Source organism: Pseudoliparis swirei, chromosome 19 (genome assembly GCF_029220125.1).
Source record: "Pseudoliparis swirei isolate HS2019 ecotype Mariana Trench chromosome 19, NWPU_hadal_v1, whole genome shotgun sequence".
NCBI lineage: Eukaryota > Metazoa > Chordata > Actinopteri > Perciformes > Liparidae > Pseudoliparis > Pseudoliparis swirei.
The window spans coordinates 16,050,680-16,071,046 of NC_079406.1; the positions used below are offsets into that span (position 1 = coordinate 16,050,680).

General features: G+C 42.3%; 1 protein-coding gene across 1 annotated transcript; it reads left to right on the forward strand.

Moving 5' to 3' along the window:
• Positions 1-458: 458 nt before the first annotated feature.
• On the forward strand, positions 459-17,393 carry LOC130209518 (E3 ubiquitin-protein ligase RNF38-like). The gene is made up of 12 exons (XM_056439237.1): positions 459-1,747; positions 6,947-6,999; positions 7,821-8,002; positions 9,117-9,573; positions 10,370-10,507; positions 10,639-10,827; positions 11,445-11,606; positions 11,701-11,804; positions 14,641-14,722; positions 14,817-14,938; positions 15,128-15,227; positions 16,387-17,393. The coding sequence occupies exons 1-12, from the start codon at positions 1,450-1,452 to the stop codon at positions 16,447-16,449; spliced, it is 1,950 nt and encodes a 649-aa protein (XP_056295212.1). The 5' UTR covers positions 459-1,449; the 3' UTR covers positions 16,450-17,393.
• The last annotated feature ends 2,974 nt before the right edge of the window (positions 17,394-20,367 follow it).

The following is a 20,367-nucleotide window of genomic DNA, read 5'->3' on the forward strand; positions in this document are numbered from 1 at the left end:
ATTATTATGGGGCTTTAGGTGTATATAAGATATTGAGAAAGCTTTATTAAGCAACCGCATAGTTTTTCTACCCGAAGAGCTGTATAACGCAAGGGGCTTGCTGCGTTTAAAGCGTTGTTCTTATAGTATTTCTGGTATGAAGCTGCTGAATTATTAATGAACTGAGCAGCTGCCTGCGGTTTGCCAGGCTAAAGTAGTCAACTCCGATAATGAGTGGCTACCTAAAATCGACTTTAACCGTTGCTTATTAAACAAATCTCAGTTTTATGCATGTCGTGCGAATTACATGACCTCCTTTCTTGTGGGTGTGTGCTGTTTACCAACAAGCACGTCGCGGGTCAAGCTTGTGACGAGCTACGTGATTCTCTGTGATCGATTGGCAGTGACTTGGCAGAGATGTGAAACTCCCATTGATTGATCTCCACACACTCCCCGCTGACCAGAGAAAACACCCGATAGCGAATGCGAGAGGGGATTTAAATGTGACAAATATCGTCCTCGTTACTTGACGGGAAAGGTATTATCTTATTTATTGTGCAGTCGAACGTAATCTACTCCTACCGTTGTTTAACGAGCATTCTAACATCGACGTTAGCAAGCTTGTAATGTCGGCACTTGGACTTGTTTTCCCCTCCAGACCCCGCGTCCTGTTAGCTTTGGGCTAGCTGGAAAAATCTAAATTATGCAAATGACCGAGCAGGTATAGTTCGCCAACGCGAAGGGGTGTAACACTACTACATAGAATAGGCTACCAGTCGTATTTTAGTTGGAGTTTATTCACAAATTAATGCTGATAAGTTAGTTTCTCCACCAGCTATGCAGGCTGCTGGTTTCCTTTAGTTTGCTAACCTACGACAGCAAGCCATCTTGCTTGTGTTGAGGATTTAAGTATTTAACTTCGCAAGCTCTTGGTGGCAGAAAGCGATCAATATTAACTTCAGTTGTACGTGTATATGTACGTCGTTAATGGACTCATCCCGACAGGACTAACGACTTAAGCACTTTATTTTCCTGTGGAAAGCCTGCCAGTGTTGCTCTGCGAAAAGACAATAGAGAGCCCGAGACTTGCTCGGCTGTTGTTCTGGCAAGAACATTGTGTTTTGATTTAATCTTTCGTTTAACCGCAAGCTGATATCGACATAGTATTTTTTATTTATTAAATACGTATGTACGCGGTAAGAATAAATATCCGTGAAGTTGACCCGCACGGATCGCTTCGGGGCAGCTGATGGTGCTCTTGCGACATACGAGGGCTGCGCTTCCCTGAACGCGCTGTTTTCAGCTGCCTCGTCTCATTATATTATTACAACAACAGCTTTAAATGCCTCAGAAAACACTCGCGGCAGCCGGTCGTCATCAGCGGTAGAAGCGGTCGAACAGGAAGGCTCGTGCCCGTTTCTCTCTCCAGCCCACCTCCAACACGTCCATCCCCCACCGCCCACCACGGCCATGGACCCCCCGAGGACCCGGTCGCGGTCTCGGTCCGGCTTCTATCATTTCGGCATGAGCGGCAACGTTGGAAGCAACGGCAGCGGCAACGCTGTTGGCAACGGGGGCTTGATGACCGCCAGCGGAGGAGGGCTGAGCTACGCGCAGCAGAGCAACCCCGGCTGGGCGCCGCACCACGGTGGTCACAGCTACCCGGAGAGCCAGCAGCAGCAGCAGCAGCCGCACACCCAGGGGAGCTACCTGTCCGCAGGGGCGCAGCGCCACCCTACCCACGGAGCTCACAGACACCCCGGGGCCGGTAAGCAAGCGTCAGAAAACAGGGCCTGCAGCCGGACTAGATGCATCACTACACACGCAGGATACACCCCCAGGGGGACGCAGGCAGACCACTAGCAGCGTCACATGCTTTGAGACATTTGAACTGGAAGGCATGGTGCCTTCACTGCCAGCTGTTGCTTGAAAAGTCGGCTATATGTCATGACAGGGGTCGTAGTGGCGGCTCTGCTGAAGACGTTTGATAAGCATTTACTCACGTGAGGAGGGTACGTCACCTGAACTTTGTCTTGTATGTTGCACTTTAACTATTTTAGCACATTTCATGAAGTTGATGTACTTGTAAGTTTGTACACTATTTGAGTTGTGTCCACATTGTTGAATGCACTCATTGGAGGTGGTTTTGGATAACACGGTCAACTAAATCAATGTAATTTATGTTGTTGCCTGGTTCCCCTCCAGTAGGATGTTAACGATGCAGAATTGTCCTATAATCCTAGCATAATGATGCTGAAGGCCTGCAGGTCATATCATGTCCTGATAAGATATGAGGAAAACAAACGATATTTAAAGGGGACATATTATGAAAATTCCACTTTTTTAGTGCTTCTATACATTAATTTGGGTATCTGGCATGTCTCCCATCATAAAAATGCTGGGGGGAAAAAGCTCACGCGGCTTCTTGTGGTTCCTCTATATCAGAAACGATATGCTTGAGTGCGTCAAATGGGATCACCACCAACGTCTACGTAGATTTTGAAGCACGCCCATGTAGGGAGTCTGGCTACATGGCCTTGGACCGCCCCCCACCACAACTTTGCAGGTGAAGTTTATTTGAAAGTTGTGTTCATATTACAGACATGAGTCATCAAATAAGTCATAAGTCATCAAATACAACGATTTAATAAGTAAACAAGGTTTAAACGCTAATTAATGGAGGTAAAAACGTGACCCCCGCCCCTGCTTGGTCACTTCCTGTTGTCAGGTAACACTTTAGTTTACAGATGGAACTTTACTCATGTAGCATTTATATCTTTATGGCGTTCCCGTTACTTGCATTTACACAAACACTTTCACAAACAGTAACTTACATAAACACACTGTATTTGCTACATACTCATACATGCACAAACTATTCACGTACTCTAATCTCTAGCACCACGATGCTCTCAAAACCGCTAACAAGACTGTGAGACCTTAGCCGATGTACAAACAAAACAAAAATGTAGAAGTGACATTCAGAAACGTCCTGTTGAGCCCTAACTTCTCGAACTTGTTCGGGAGCCTCTTCTTGTTCAGGGTCTGACTGGTTCAAAACGATATGGTTGCACGACGCTATCTTCATCTGCAGTAGCCATATTTCTACAAAGGTAATGGCTAGCTGGGCAGGCAGCAGCTAGGCGAGCGCATCTCGTGGAGGAGGGGGGAGCTGGCTCATTCGCATTTAAAGGAACAGGCACTCAAAACAGCTTTATCTGTGGGGAGGTGTTTTTGACAGGGTAAAAAGGGTGCTGTTTGAAATGATTCTTGTGGTATTTTGACCAAAATATGTTACAAACATTTCATTAAGACCTCAAGGAACCATATCAACTTGTGGAAAAATGGGCATAATATGGGTCCTTTAAGTAATGCATTAATACACCTTTATTAGAATTACAGTGACATGTTGAGATATATTCTATAAAAAGTAGAAACCCAATCTGGTTGGTCAGTGGAAATCTTGTTTATTCAAACTGCAAGGTTGATGGCTGTTTGTTTTCACACATCAGATCAGTGACGGATGCATCTGCTCAGTTGTGTAGACAGTTTACGTACTCTACTTTTGCCATCACACGACCTACGTATGACCAAAAAAAACAGTTTGGAGCCTTGAAACAAACCTTGAACTAGTTTGAAATGAAATCTCTTTCTTGATAGCGATTTTATATTTTTGTTTCATATTTCTCACTGTTGTGATGCAGGCGGGGAAAGTAACCCTTCTATTTCTCAACTATCCCTTTCCTCCATAAGCCGTAATACTATTCATCTTACATTTAAGCCTCTACAAAGCTGTATATTGTACCAAAATCTAAGATCTAATAGATCTCTTATCTAAAGGTGGAGGGCACATTAAAGATTGATACGGTGTTATAGTTTTAAAGAACTGTCCGAACACAAAGAAACAATAGAGTTGTGTTGGCTTGTTGTTGGTTTATCCACTCTGTGAAGTTAAATGTATTTACATTGCCCGGTATCAACTGTTATTCAATAGGCTTTTCACACCCACACCAGTAATAGCTCCTTATACAACTCAAACTCACAAGAAGAAAAAAAAACTAAAACCTTTTGAGAAAATAGAGGAAGAAACGAATATAACTGCCAGAGGAAATTCAAAGTAAGACGCCCCCACAGCCTCCGTTCATTGTATTCAACATTGATAACTATGTTGGTGTTCAGCATGTTTCCATTGCTGATCTTTGGAAATGTGATTGGAGAAAGCTTCTGTAAAACCAGATTGGAGTCACTCAAAGGCAAACAGTGCTGTTAATGAATGAAAGCAGGATGTTAATGGGTCTCTGTCATAATGACAGCGCACAAAAACAAATGTCTCGCTCTGTCTCTCTCTGTCTCTGTGTCTATGTCGCTCTCTGTGTGTGTGTGTGTGTGTGTGTGTGTGTGTGTCAGATTTTCTGTTGGTTAGCGCTCGTTTGTTTTTGTACAATCCGCTGTTATTCGCCTTGAGGCATCACTTTATGTATAATATTTATCTGGGGTTTAAAAAAAAAAAAAAAGTGCCCCTCTGTCTTATCTCTGTTGTTCACCTCTATTTCTCCTCTTTCTCTCCCCCAGTGCCACGCTTTTATCTCCCAGTGTAGCTTTGAAAGCGAGTGTTGCATCCCACAACTTGCCAGTATCACAATTTAATAGCAACCAGTTTTTTTACAGATCTTTATTAATACTATTATCATCACTTTGTATTTCTGATGATTATTTGGGTTGTAGACCGTGACTCTATTTTTAGCATGTTGCTTATAAATAATGGTTCAAGTCTTTGTCAAGAACAGGAGAAAATTGCTATTTGAGAGCTGATACTCTTAAATTCACTTTCTGGCCCGACTTGATGGTCTGTTGTAATATAAATGGTGTCAGTCTGCCCCAGCAGCCGTGCTGGGAGGAAACGAGGTTGTGTCTACACGCCAACAGAACCCTGGCTCACCAGCCCCTCTCCTATGGCCTTTGGGGTGAATCAGCATTAACTGACCTAGTTCTCTGAAAAACAGAGCTCGGTATCAGGTCTTTAAGGTATTGGCTGAACTAACCCAGTACCAAGTCCTATCAAAACGTACTCCAGTCAAACAATTCAGCCCAAATCTAGAAAACGATTCACAATTTCTATGGTTTTGCTCACAGGAATCGCCTCAAGCATTCTTCAAGTTCATGCAAGGTGTGATTAGTTTTTTCCAAATGATACCAAGCCCTACCCAGGACCCTCTGAGGTCCGAAGAAAAGGCCATGGTAGATACATAAAGATATAAGCCAGCGTGTTGGCCCTACTTTTGGTTAATTCTTCAACTGACTGGCCCTCTGTGCTCCGCTGCCACGAGCATAATAATAAAGCTATATTCAGTCTTTGAGCTTCACTATAAGCAGCCTTCATATGGCTCTGGAGTGGCAACGCAAAGACAAGAAAAGGGTGGGGTGTTGCTTTCAGAGCTGTTGTCTGTGGGGAGACAGAAGGGGCTGTTTGTATGGGGGAGGCCTAGAGGAAGAAATAGAAAAAGATGAGGGGAGGAGAGTTTTATTCCCTCCTCTTTGTTGTGATTCAAGGTTTTTGGGGGACTGCTTAGAGGAAACTCTTGTCAGCTGAGTTCAAGGACATCTTTCTTCAGCTGCTGAAATGACTGTGTGCACATGCTGCATCCAGATTGCACATGTGTACTGTTGGATAAATGGCTGGAAGAGCATTTTGTTCTTCTGAGATTATATTTATAATATCACTGCTTTATTCAGTTTGGAAGCATAATGCATTTCACTTTTTACACTTACACTTGTTCTGTTTTTATGAATTTGTTAATATTTATCTCGGAAATTCTCAGTATTTCAGGGGATAATAAGTTCCGATATACCTCAATATCCAAAGAGAAGCTCTCATTTACTTGAGTTTGATTTCATGGAAGAAAACATGTCCTGCCGGGTTAGTGTAATACAGTTTTATTTAGATTTGAAATTTTGGGGGACAGCCATGTGTCTTTTAATATAGATGGTGGTGGTGTTAGTTTGTCGCCTCAGGAGTTTTGTCGGCAGCTGTTGAGACATGAAGCCGATTCTGATGGGATGGACATCGCAGTGTCCAGGATCAGTTGACCCGATATGGCACACTTTAGGAATAGGAGAAGATACATTTAAAATCAAACCTTAGATAGCTTTATTAACCTGTACTTAAACGTATAGCATAGTTAAAGGCTGCCTGATTATCAGCAGCAACCATATTCCATGCAGTTAGGAACTTCTTTTTTCTTTGAACACTTTTCTCTGAATTCAGAGATAATTATCTGGTTGGAACCGAGAAACAAGATATTGTTTTTTCTCAAAATTCCAGATATAATAATTACGTTAAGTCATGAAAAAACTGGAGAAGCAGCAAATCCCATCAGAGAAGCTATGACTGCCAGGTAATGAATGAATGGCTGGGCACCTTTGCTTTATAAATATAATACATGTTCTATCCATCAACGAATGAATTGGATAGCCTTTTGATAGTACACTCTGGTAACCTGAATAAAGTGACGGTGAAGCTGAGCCGTCCTGTACATGTGCAAAGTTAACAGGACGCTCTGGTGTGTTGAACGCGATACAATCTCAGTCTGCTCTGACTTACCCTGGTGGGTCAGAGGGAGTGATTTGTCTGTAAGAACCAGAGAGGATGAGCCCAGTGTGACATCTTTCAGAGAGGTCTGCTTGTTTTAAGCAGGGAATTCAAAATGCTGTTAGGCAAACAGACCCTCGACGAGGACTAACTCTGTTTGTGAAGCGAGATGTTGCATTTAGTAGTATTACATCTGCAGATCTGTTTCAGGAAACCATTCAGGCTGCATGACGATCCACGGAAAGTCAAATCAAAAGCAACCAGCTGCCGTTGTGTTGTATTTTTTGTATGCTTGGCAAGCATATGTCCGTGTGTCTTGTGATGTTGATGTTTTTCTCAGCCCTGTCTAATCTGATTTTTTCCCTCTGTGGCCTGCAGGAGAAGTGCTACATTTCCATCCAGATAATGTGTGCAGCGAGGATTGGGACAAAGTAAGTATGAAACATGAGCTCTGGCTGTTGCCTCTGCTTTGAATAGGATTTGTATGTCACTCAGTGCGTTTACATGATGGTATAATTCGAATCTTGCTTTAGTCGGACTATGCTATCTTTTGGGGGATCTGCTGTTATCCCAATATACATGGCAGTGAGTAATTCGAATCATTGGCCGAAAGCATGTCATATCCGATACGATAGGCGGCGCTGTTTTCATTACAACTCGTGGTGATTCAGCCATTTCCGCTTGACCTCTTCACCACCACCAACAACAACATTTCGAGAAAGATGGCGAACAGAGAGCTACATCCCTCTACTATTCTTCCATGGTGTTAATAGGAGTACAGCGAATGCAAATGGCGCTATTGGCTGAGTTGATAACGGAGAGAAGACGCCGTCGCCGAAGGTACACGGAGAATTTAATTTATCGTCTCTTTCGACTTCCGGGTCACGACATGGGAGGGAGGGAGGAGGGCGGCGGGATCTCGAGCATGCGCAAAGACGCAAAGTCCAGTTCCGAATCGAATTCAGAGTTACATGCCGCGAGAGTCGAATTATCAACCGGATCGGACCGAGCTATCCAGGGGTGTTAATCGGACCGAAGTCGGACCGAAGTCGGACCGCACATAGTCCGACTAAGGTGTTTACATGAAACGGATAATTCGATTTCAGTCCGACTAAGCCAATAATTCGATTGCATGTAACCGCACTGACTGTTTTTGTTTCTTATTCATTCTCCCCTTTTGTCTGTCCTTGTTTTTGTTTCTCCCTAACCAACCATCCTAATGGTCGCCCCCCTCCTTTACCTCTGTGTGCAGATGGAAGATAGCCCAAGCCCGAAAAGGCAGCGTCTTTCCCAGCAGGCCATGTTGGATCTAAGCACCGCCCCTCCTTCAACTCCTTCCTCTCCCATTCGCCCATGGGAGTTGCCGCCGAGTCGCAGACCACCCCCCCACTACATGCCAGAAAGATGCCACACGCCTGTTCGCAACCGCCGCAGGTACGTGTGTGTGTGTATGTGTGTGCATGCGTGTGTTAGAAATACATATTGCCATTATATTCACTATTAATTAAGTAATAGTTAAGCCTGTAAAATGTACAAAAATAATGTAAAATGTACATGTTGTAATTGCTTATTCTATCTAACAAACAGTCAAAAGACATAAACATGTTCGATCACAGTTATATAAAACAAAACAAGGATTCAAGGATGTTTTTATTTTCTAAATCGTTATACTTAAAAAACATAATTTTACGCCATAGATTACTGTAAGAATGAATTGGATCTCTTAGGATTTTATGATGTTTTTCTTTTACTGTTACTGCCAGTAAAGCACTGGTGAAATAATTCTGTTCTGACAATCACATCATTTTCGTCTGCGTTTTATCATTGTTATTCAAATTTACAATGATATTTGTATAAAAAAACACTTCCAAAGCGCCAACTGAACCGTTGCTGGTCAGATTGCATTGTGGGTAATGTAGGCACCAGGTTTAGAAAAAGGAAGATAAATATGTGGAAGAAAAAGTCATTTTGAATAGTTTTTTGTTTTAAACTTCAGTCGGACAATGTCAGCAGAGTGAAGTGCTTAATGGTTTTCTATATGAGATTTTGAGCATTTCTATTGATGGTTAAACAGTTAGGATGAACTGCCGTTCTAGAGCGGTGCAGAGTGGCGGCTGTGAGCTAGCCAGTGGGGCACGCTTGCATGCATTACAAGTATGAGCATATGTAAATAAAGCCAGGAGTAGCTCAGACGACAACACACACACACACACACAGTGACTTAATTCTCAGCTCGGATTTTGCACTTTATTTAACCTTCACTTATACAGATAATTTCATTGAGACAAGAGGTCTAATTCTCAAGAGAAGAGGTAGCCAATCCACCACTATATCTTTACAGAGCAAATCACTGTTTGCTGCTATATTAATACCCTGAATATCAAATGTAGGACGTTTTTAGTTGGTGAAGTAAGTTAAGTTACTTGCACAAGGGAACAGCACTCGTGCAGCATTTGCATCATTATAATCATATAATGATGCAACAACAACAACAACAACACAGTTCATGTGGCCTTTTTCTGATGTCGCCTCTTTTTTTCCACCTTAGCCCTCCAATGAGACGCCAGCGTGGCCGGAGAGACCATCTGACCTGCCACCAGCACCACCATGCCCACAACAACAACAACAACCACCACCATTACAACAACAGCAACAACAATAATCATCACCACCACCACCACCATCACCACCCCAACACCCATCATCATCACCACCACCATCTGCTCTCTCACCACGGCCCGTCGACAGGCCACCAGGATGAGAACTACCATCACCCGGCCCCCCCTCAGGGCTACCCACCTTTCAGCCAGCAACCCCCCCGTGGGCTGGGGCCCGGGCTCGAAGAGCGACCAGGTCACCATCCCCTAAACCCCTCACCGAGGCCCCTCCACCATTCACCGAACCTGTCTCCCAGGCTGCTGCACCCTGTGGTCCATCCACAGCACCCACACCCACATGCCCACCCACCCCAGCAGAGCAGCATGGTGCTGGACCTCCATGAGCAGGTGACTTCTTGAGATCATGTCGATGGGGTGAATTTATGATTTTATTACGAGTGTGTGTTTGATCTTGAAGCAGTAGCTACATTTTCTGTAACCATGTAGGTGAAAGATTCAGTTGGTAATGTGGGCGTGTCTATGTCTGGCTTGTGTGCCGGTTTTTCCAACAGAGTATGATCTTTTCAGAAAGAAGAAGTGGGAACTATTTTTACCTTTTTTAAAACATCATACCCAATAGTTAACTAATTGTTACGACAATCACTAATTGGTGGTGTTACAGTGTGCACTTGTAGGCCGTCTCCTGAAATATAGTGAAACACAAGGCTAGTAATTTGATCTGAAGGGAACAGTTTGCATTACTAGATGCACTGTTAAATCGGTCACGTGATTTATTTGGAGGTAATTTGCAAGTGAAAGAGTAAGTTGAGATGTTTGACTTCATAATAATTGAAGTTCACATCAGAATTCACAAAATGCCACGAAGGAAAAGGCTTTTCATCAAAATCCTTTTGTAACTGCAAGACGTCCTCTCACAAGTATCGGAGTACCATCACAATTCCATATAGGTCTGTTAATCATGAAATAGTAATGTAATCTTCTCAGAACAGGCCTGTATTTGGGAAACCCTGCTTCACTTGTGCTCAACACCAAAGATACATATGGTGTCAGCACTGCTGCATGAGGTTTTTCTTTATTAGCTGCGTGCATAACGTGGACACAATCTAGTTACTCCAGCTGCTCGGCTTTAAATCCCCGCCTGTGTTGGTAGGGTGGACCTTTACCCGTTGATCTCTGTATTTAGGGTTCAGCTCCAGTATCGTATCCCGTGTCTCCTCCGGGAGCGCCACCAGGCCTGCCGCCTCGCTCCACTCCTCAGCAGATCCCAGCATGCTCCGTAGTCTTCAGTGGACAGCACTATCCCGTATGCAGTGTTCCTCCTGTGAGTTTCTTTATATTACAGTTGCACATGTTCTGCTACTGATGACTCTATTATTTGGAATTTTTAAGATGCCGTTTGCAACATCCCTCATTAAAGGAAATATTGCTGCCATTTTTCTCTGTCTCTTCCAGGTCCTTCAGACTTGCTCTGTGCAGCACTTACCCATGCCCTACCCGTTCCCATCATTGCTGTCCAGTGACTCGGCCTTCCTGCTTCCCCCACCTCACCTTTCCCACCCCCCAGCACACCTCTCCCACCACCCAACTCACCTGCCACAGCCTGGACAGTTCGGACCCTATCCGACGCAGCAGGCCCGATCGGTGAGTAGAAATTCTTTTGTTATGTTTTTTCAACCTCTGATTTGGTATCAGAAGCAGCTTTTGTGAATATTGGAGCAAATATTTCAATAGTTTGCCTGTTGTATAAAAAGCAAATGCAGAAGTAAAGGTGTTTTTATAATTAATGCAAAATGGATAATACATGCGCCTGTTGTAGTGCAGTGTTTAGTAATAAATCAGAATGTGTACTGAAATAGTGTGTTTGTATACATTTATGCCTGCATGGATGCCTATTATTGCACTTAATATCGTGTTCAAATAATCAGTGTGTCAAAATTTACAAGGGCTAAAGAAGATCCTAATTGAATAGCTGGATGCTCAGTGAGATTACTTTAATTTCATTAGCAGACAAAACGGAAGTATACATCTTAGGTCGTTCCATGTAAACGACTGTTAAAAATGTGTATGATCATATTTTTCTAGAATATGTCCTGACCCTAGTTATTTACAGGATTTGTTAAGGGTTGATGCTCCTCCTCCCCCTTCCTAGTTTATCTGTTATTTAATGTCTGAATAGTTTTTCAATTAGTCGTGTTGCTGTAATAACATGAAACGATCTTGGATGGTAACACTGTGTATTTTCCTCTCTGCGCTTCCAGCCGCTTCAGAGGATAGAGAACGATGTGGAGCTTCTTGGAGAACACCTGTCTTTGGGTGCTGGGCTCCACTATCCTCCTGCCACCCACCCTGCCCTCACACCACACTCCACCCAGCTTCACTTTCTCTCCCACGATCCTCTGCCACAAGAATTCTTCGGAGTGGTGAGCAATAAGAATAATACAAAGATGTTTGTTTTTCTTTGCAGAAAATACATGTGAATGATTTCTCATGTATGTGTGGTCAATTGCTCCTTAGTCCTATCCAAACTTTATTCCTCGGCGTCTCCCGGGGCGACGGTACCGATCACAACAGCCACTGCCACCTTCGCCTTACCACCCCAGCCTCCTGCCTTACTTCCTGTAAGTAGATCAGTACATTGACTTGATAGTTTTATTTTCACTTTATTCAGGTTCCACACTCAAAATGAACCGTACGCAACACAAATACTAAAACCAACACCGGCTAACCATTCGAACAATCAGAATAACGGACAAGGAAACAACCCAAGCAGAGATTATCATGACCTATATCATCGGTCACTAACTGGCAGACCGCAGTCCAGGTCCGGACCCAGAAGCTGTCCCACCCGGACTGCCAGCCAAAACAGAAGGTTATGATTTAAAACCTGAAGGGGCGCTTTTATTTTTACCTGGCGGCGCAGCTTTTGCTGTCTTTACGGCGGGGGTTTAGTGGATGAGGAAATGCACAAGCCAATTGCATGCGAGTTAAGCCATCCCACGTGATGCCACTGAGCCAATCAAATCTACGCATTCTCGGTGGTAAACATTACAGCCGTTTATTAATTCAAAGTACACGGAGTACAGACTTGTGTACTTTTGGAGTCTGGAGTTTGGTCTTGGGAGTCTAGACTCCAAAGGACGGGAGGACGGCCTTTCTGCGATTGGAACAGCAGCTTACTTGATGATGTCATCACATCAGCTGTTCTTGCTCATGAGTTTACTCCAATTATTCACTGTGAATTATGTTTTGCAGTCAAACAAAAAATGACAACCCTGCTTCTTTCATTATCCTTTAAATATAATTATTTCATGTTGAATTGTGTCTGTGGATATATATATATATATATATATATATACATACCTGCAAACCCTGTCACCTTTCGGTGAAATTCGCCGTTTTGAAATCAAAATAGGTCATCCACGTGAATAGTATAGATCCAAAGAGTTTTTGTTTTGGGTAGGGACGGCCGGCGTTTATGAGATTGGAGTGAGACACGGAGAACATGCGATGTGGTGATCTTCGCAATAAAACATCTTTGATGGAACACGTCGAAGGAACAGGCTCCTCGAACAGAGTCATGGAACGGGAACAGACTAATGAACAGGCTCATGGAACAGAATCATGGAACAGGCTCAAAGCTCAGCAGAGCACACAAGTAAAAAAAAAAAGGAAGTTGGTTCATGAATGACTTTAACCATATTATATATAATGATAATGTAAAGTTGTTATTACTATTATTAGGTCCCGATCACTGAACTATTCAGAGGACCTTTTTTCTTAAAATGTTTGTTATTATTATTTAGATTTGCGGTCAGAAAAATCAAACGACTGTAGTTATAAAAGCTTTGAGGTGTCATCAAACAACGTGGATGTGGTGTGGAGACGAAAAGAAAGTCACCTGCACCCCCCCCCCCTTGTCACCTTTTTCACCCCTCATGAGTTTGCAGGTATATATATATATATTTGTGTCTATATAAAGTTTAATTAACATTTTAAGTTATGAATTTGAACCCTCAATCAAATTGATTTAATGATATCTGTGAATAAATAATAAACTCTTTGTGCTTGTTAGATCCTCCAAAACCCAATTATTATATCACGTTAGCTACGGCGACATCAGAGCAAGCGGAGCATTTTAAAAAGTCTTGCCGAGATCAGACTGTTCATTCTGTTCATTCTCCCACTGAGCAAAAAAGTGGGGGAGTGGGATATAAGAGTGATTCTCTAAAACTGTTAAATTGTTAAGATGTGCTGAGATTTATTATCTTTAAAATTGGTTGAGACTTTGAAACAGGAAGAGGGAAGTTTAAGCTCTTCCTTCCTTTATTTTATTTTTCTGAAGTTAAGCACTTTATTTGAACATGCATCATTTTCTTTTAAAATGCAGCACTACTTTTACTTAGTTGATGAGAGACCATTCTACATATCTGTAGTCATATATGTCCAGCTCTGTTACATGATAATACATATTGTTACGCGTTTTAATCGTACTGAACTCATTTGATTTGACAGGTATTGATTACATGCAGATGTTGGTACAACTACCAGGCTACTTAAATATAAATCACACTAAATAGTCAGACATTATGATCTTTTGGACCTTTGCTTCAAGAAAATGTCCTAACTGGACCTCTTTAAATTGTAGTTGAATACCCCTGCTCTATTATAACTACAATGATGAATAAGTATTAAAAATGAAGTGGACTTAACCCTTTAGTGAACACTTTTATCGAAAAGCTGCAAAACATTTTAATATGACCTCAGCACCGTTCTCTCTAATTAAATCTAAAACAGGGCTCCAAAGACTTGTCTCCTCGGATAAGTTGGAGAACATTATAAAGCTTGAAACGTATGGTTTGCCATCGTCTGGACTCTAGCAGGACCGTAAGAGTGTTAACGTGCACCGCACCGTAGAATACTAAGGATTCTCTTCCATCTTTTTAATTCAGGTGAGGCAGCACCGTTCACATACATTAATTTCATAAAATGCGATTGTTAAAAGGACAAAAAGTTACATTTTTATTTGTATTGCAAAATATAAAGTAGTATTTATTTTATTAAATCTCCACCCATGCAGGGTGTCGATGATTATGTTGGGTGACTTGAATGACTGCAGACAGAAAAGGAAATCCAGCCTCTAAATCCACAAGTTCTCATAACATTTTATAATTACAGGGATGATTTTGACCTAGTTCATATTATTTAGATTAGTTATGCCTAGAGAGGGAAATAATCGGTGAGTACAACTGATTATTTAACAAATCAATGTTCTTCCCTGAGGAGAAAGTATGGTTAGATCATTTTGAAACTTCAATAATGAATTTTTCTCTCCAAGGTTAGAGAATTTTGAGAAGTTTTACTAATTTACACGTTAGTGAGATCTGGAAAACCAAGATACATTTCTTTTAACTTCAATTTAGTTGCTTAATTTGCTTAATTTGCATCCTCCTCCAGTTCAATGCTGCCAGTCCAGCCCACAGGCCCTGCGATCAGTCTAGAGCTGGATGTTGATGATGGCGAAGTAGAAAATTACGAGGTTAGTCTTAATCTGCCATTATATTTCTGTCTTGTTTGCTGGATGCAGTCTCTTATTCTTCAGTCGTGGCTGATGTCGTGTTTTTCGCCCACAGGCCCTCCTGAACCTCGCTGAACGTCTGGGAGAAGCCAAACTCCGAGGACTGACTAAGGGAGACATCGAACAGCTTCCTTCCTATCGGTTCAATCCAAATAATCAACAGTCTGAACAAACGCTGTGAGTGCTGCCCGTTAACACCACGGCATCCCTGGTTGATTGAATGAATTTTTCCATCATGTTCTTTGTGGTCTAACTCGATAACCAATCTACATAAATCTGCCCGAATGCTCAGGGGTCACGTGAAAAAGTGACGAACAGGTTTCTTGTGTTGCCGTACTTTACATGTCCATTCCCGTTGTGTTGCAGCTGTGTGGTGTGTATGAGTGATTTCGAGTCCCGCCAACTGCTGCGAGTCCTGCCCTGTAGCCACGAGTTCCACGGGAAATGTGTCGACAAGTGGCTGAGGGTAAGTACCACCCCGCTCACTCACACCGAGGACACATACATGAATAACTGTGTTCATCTGAGACCAATCACACAGTTTTGTATTGGAAAGGAATTCAAGTCTGTGTGTCAGTTTAGTTTAGTTTAGTTTAGTTTATTAAGGATCCCCATTAGTCTACACCGTAGTGGAGACTATTCTTCCTGGGGTCCAGGCAAAAAACATTACAATACAATACAAATACATAAAATGCAGTACAGCATGATACATTTTCACAAAAACACTTAGAAAACAACATTTACATTAAAAGTAAAATAATAACACCTAAATACCTTAAATACCTAAAATAATAACCTAATCTACTATAATTTCCTTTCCGATTATTGCTGCCTTAAGTTTCCTTTTGAAATCACATTTATTTCTTGTTAGAGTCACATATGAGGGGAGCACATTCCAGTATGCAATGGCTCTGTACATTACTGATTTCTTTAGTGCATTAGTTCTTGGTAGAGGAAAAGTAAAGTGACCATTTAGTCAGTGTCACCTAATAGCTCACCGGTAACTTACGTCCAAGTACACATTAATTACACAGGCACCTCCTTAATTATTGAAGTGTGGTGAGAATCTCACTCTGCAAACTAAGTTTTGCGTCATGAAACCAACATCAGGCTTGTGTCTGCATGTTCCTAAACGCAGCACAGAGGTCGAGCCACACTGAACCTCCGACCGCAACGTCCGAACAAGACACTGAACACACACTTGAATTCCAACCCCCAAGAAGGCTATTAAACACTAAGTTATTGTGTTCGTCATAGCACAGTCTTATGAAGGTTAGCAGGTCTTTCTTTCAATCAGAGGATCGGCGGTTTGATCCCCGCTCATGGCCCCAGTCAATGTGTCCTTGAGCAAGACACTTAACCCTGAATCCTCATAGCCGTGTCTACGGTGTATGATTGCAAGTCGTAAGGTAATGTGTTGGAGGCGTTATGGCGTTTGCCCAAAGCCTGTGTGAATTGGATTACAAATTGATTGAAAATAAATAATAAGAATCGGGAAGTGTAGTGGCAAATTGATATACTTTTCAAATGTGCAGAGATATATAAATGGGCATGTTGTGTGATCAATAACAGGACTAGAGTTCAAATCCAAGTGGATCATTTTTGTTTCCTGTCTCTGTCCCCAGGCCAACAGGACGTGTCCCATTTGTCGGGCCGACGCCTCGGCGGTCCAGAGAGACTCAGAGTGACCACAAGAGGGAGCCACATCCTCCGAATTGTCTGTCAAACACGTTCAGCACGACCTGCTCCAATATATTGATACACATATACGTGCTTACACACATACACCACTTCCTTGTGTTTTTGTGCAGCACTTTCTGCTACTTTGTTATCCTTTCAATCTTTATCCCTTCTCCCTTATTTTTGATCTGATTAAATTCCCTCTTCAACAATAATTTCTTTTCACATTAATGAAAGCTGTCATATCTTTTTCGTGAATTTCACCCTGCCTGACCACTAATCTGCTGTGATGTGGATCTGTGTGTGTGTGTGTGTACACGTGCATGCACCACAACTGTGCAAGCGTTGTTTGGTCAGCCCTGTAATGCTGGGCTGTGGTACGTGTGTGTGTGTGTCTGTCTGTAAGAGAGAGAGATTTGTAGATGTCCTGGAGCATGCCTGAGTTTCTGTCAGACAAGGGTAAAGACATGAGAGTGTTTCTGCTCTCATGAGTGACTGACTTTACTTCCTGTTTGTACGTTTTATGTGTGTGTGTGTGTGTGTGTGTGTGTGTGTGTGTGTGTTAGACATAAATCCTTTTTGTCTCGTTTGACAGTAAGGGTACATGCGGCCACTATATTTCTTGGTTGCCTGTTTGATCCATTTGTTTCAGTAGAGGATTATTATTATTAGTATTATTACTCAACCATTATAAGTGATTGTTTTCCTGCCTGGCAGTTACCTCATCATTCCGGTTTTCATCTTTCATTACAAACGCTTCACAGTACTACTTTAAAATTAAGCACATTATATATATTTTTTCTTTTCCTTTCTTTTCTTCGTAAAAATAATTTTGTCTGTGAATTTTGCGGTGGCACATGTGTTACATATATACATATATCTATATATACTGTATAAATCTCTGAATATCTGTATTCCAAATAAAATGCTTGATATGAACTTTTTAAACTTAGCATTTTGTATATATTCTTTTTTCTTTCTTTTTTAAAGCTGCACATTAGGAGCAAGATAAATAAGTTGGGTATGGTCGTGCTAAAGTTCTGTTAGAGTTGAACTGGTCGTAATATTGAAAATGACCGTGACTGCAGAGCGCTGCCTTGGGTGATGATGTTGGTCCTTCGGGTTGCAGTGACTTCCAGCGGCCACTAGGCGGCGTTCCTGTTCTCACATCACGCCCTCTGCCCAGATTGTGCCCTTGAGTTATGTTTCGTTTCTCCTGATGCATTCTGGTTGGTTTGCAGTTTAACAGTAGATAATTATCGCAATTTAACTGCAGATTGTTTTGCTTGATAAACATGCACATAAGAGACTTCTTTGAATCAATGTCTACATGGCAAGACGCTAAACATCCCGCTCTTGGGGTTCCCGTCATACTCTGGACTCTGCTGGTACATTTCATCGAGCTGACACTTTTATCCAAAGCGACTAACAGTCAAACATCGTAGACACAGCTACCGGAGCAACTCAGGGTTTAGTGTCTTGCTCAAGGTCACATCGACAGAGACGGGGATTGAACCGCCGATTGAACGACGGACCTGCTGACCACTGACCCACAGTCGCACCTGTTACACCTGCTACTCTACTGCCATATGTGTCATAGTCCTGTAAATGGCATATTACTGGAGTCATGATCAACAAAATAAGTATAGTTCCTAAACAATATTGTCACAAAAGAAAAGGTAATTCCTAAACAATACATATTGTCACTAACTTAAAGGCCGTGGTGGACAGCTTATGGACTTAAAGTCTAATCGGTGAACATTTAAAGCTGCAATGCAGTCGAACTGACTGTCTGCAGACAGTTGGCACACAGATGGGCTCCCCTCCTCTTCCTCCTCCCCTCGCTGTCGACGTACACGTCTGTTTCCTTGACTGCAGTTGTTGTTACTCTACATACTAATACAGCATCTACAGTTGGAGTTTTGTTTTTTCCGGATAAACGGCCACATTTCTGTGAGCAAGTTGCTTGGAGCTGCTTGAGGTGCAGATGACACAAATGTCATCGTTGTTTTTTCCACTGGAAGCCATTTCCACAGCTAGTTAACGAATAATGTGAGGGAGAGGCCACACGCACCTTGTTCCTACTTCCTGTTTTTATTTATCGAGACACCTGTCCAAAGATAGTGGGTTGTTGTTCTAAAAGTTCGAGCTCATGTTCAATCTTGATTGACTGTTTGAGAGAGACCCCGGGCAGAAAACCAAGATGATCGAAAAAGCTTCAATATGCAGAACCTATCGTTGCTTTATTCGCTTCATTTTATTTTAGTTTCTTCTCATCCTGTATGTTTAAAAAGAAAGTATCTTATTGGTCTTTTTACACTGATAAATAACTAAAATATGTTCTTCATATGAAACTGCATGTTTGGTGGTTGATTGGATGGATGGATCAGTGGCGATATGCCAAGCAAGGAAAAAACATTTCAATCTGAAAACTCAAAACACATGTTGATTGCTGCTGCTCAGGTTACAGAGATAAAGGCTCAACAACCTTAGAGTTTATAAGCAGGTAAAATAATACACAAATATAAACTAAGAAAACCGTACCAGACGCTCAGAACCAACGTTGGACACATTCAGCGTCCTTGAACCAAGTTTTCACACTGACGTATAAAAAGAACTGCACCCTGATACTATTGTCACCTTCATCTCTGATGTTGTTGAACAAAGACGGTCAAACCACATACGGTGACGCGGGTTCACGTTATCTACATCTAACTCTAAAACACGTCAGATTTTCTTTTACTTTTGAGTTCATGTTTAATTCAACAAGAAACCTCTTGGTGGAGGCCTGATGACTCGCTGTCCTCCCATTCTTGTCTTTCACTCCCTCCATTATTTGTTGCTTCGGCTTTCTTTTCTGTTACGCACCTCTCTGTTCCTCCTCTTCCCCTCTATCGGCTCTCCTTTTTGTTCTTTTCCCTTTTCTCTTCTACAACGGTCCATTCCTTTAGACTTTGCTCCCCTTCTTCCTCCTGGCCTCCTCCTCTGCCTCACCACTCTGTTCTTCCTTCTGTCTTTTCACTTATGCATCTTCTATCCCCCTCCTCTACCTCTCCCTGTTTGCCTCTGCTGTGATCACCACCCACTCTTTTAACCCGCTTACGCTGCACAACCATGAAGTGGAAGTGATGGGGAAGTTCAGCATAAAACCGTCGGCCCGGATACTGAAACACATTGTCTTTGTCTCGTGTTGTTTTATCTTTCACCCTCACCCATGTTCAGGGTTATAAGTGGCCCCGTTTTTTTTAAATGCCAGATGAGCCCCCTTGATGTCATAAAATTGCTTTTGTTCGAACTTTAACCAACACTCGCATGAAGATGGACTGCAGAGTGCAGAAATAAAGCTGCAGCGACTTGTCACTTCACATTCACATCCCAACTGGTCAAATCTGCATGTTCGGGGCCCTTACATCTTGCACAAACTTAACCAAATATTGTCTTTGTATTGTTCTCGTAGCTCAAGAGGAGTTCCAGCAGTAACACATGTTTTCTTGAATGTCTCCCTCTCTGGCCGGTTAGCTGCTCTCCGGTCACTCCGTGTGACTGTCTGTCCGTCCTCGGGCTCTGCCCGGACTCGTGACTTGTTTTAGGCAGCTTGGTCCTCCAGACTGTGGAGAAGAGGAACTTTAATTCCTTCAGCTGCAGGTCAAAGAGAGGGGAGGAAGATTACAACTCGCAAGAAGATAAAGAATAATCTCCAGATTTTATATTTTGTTGCCTATCCTGTAAACTATAAATATCTTAGAAGTGTGGATGAGGATCATTTAGTCTTTCCACATAAATGGCTCACGGTTCAAGGTGTTGTTTTGTGGTATTGCAACAAACCTCTTAGGTACATATGTAGCTGTGCTTTGCTAGTTGGTGTGTATTTGGGACTCAATTATATTTCAAGCAGGAAAGTGTGACGTGACGGAGATGTGACTCAT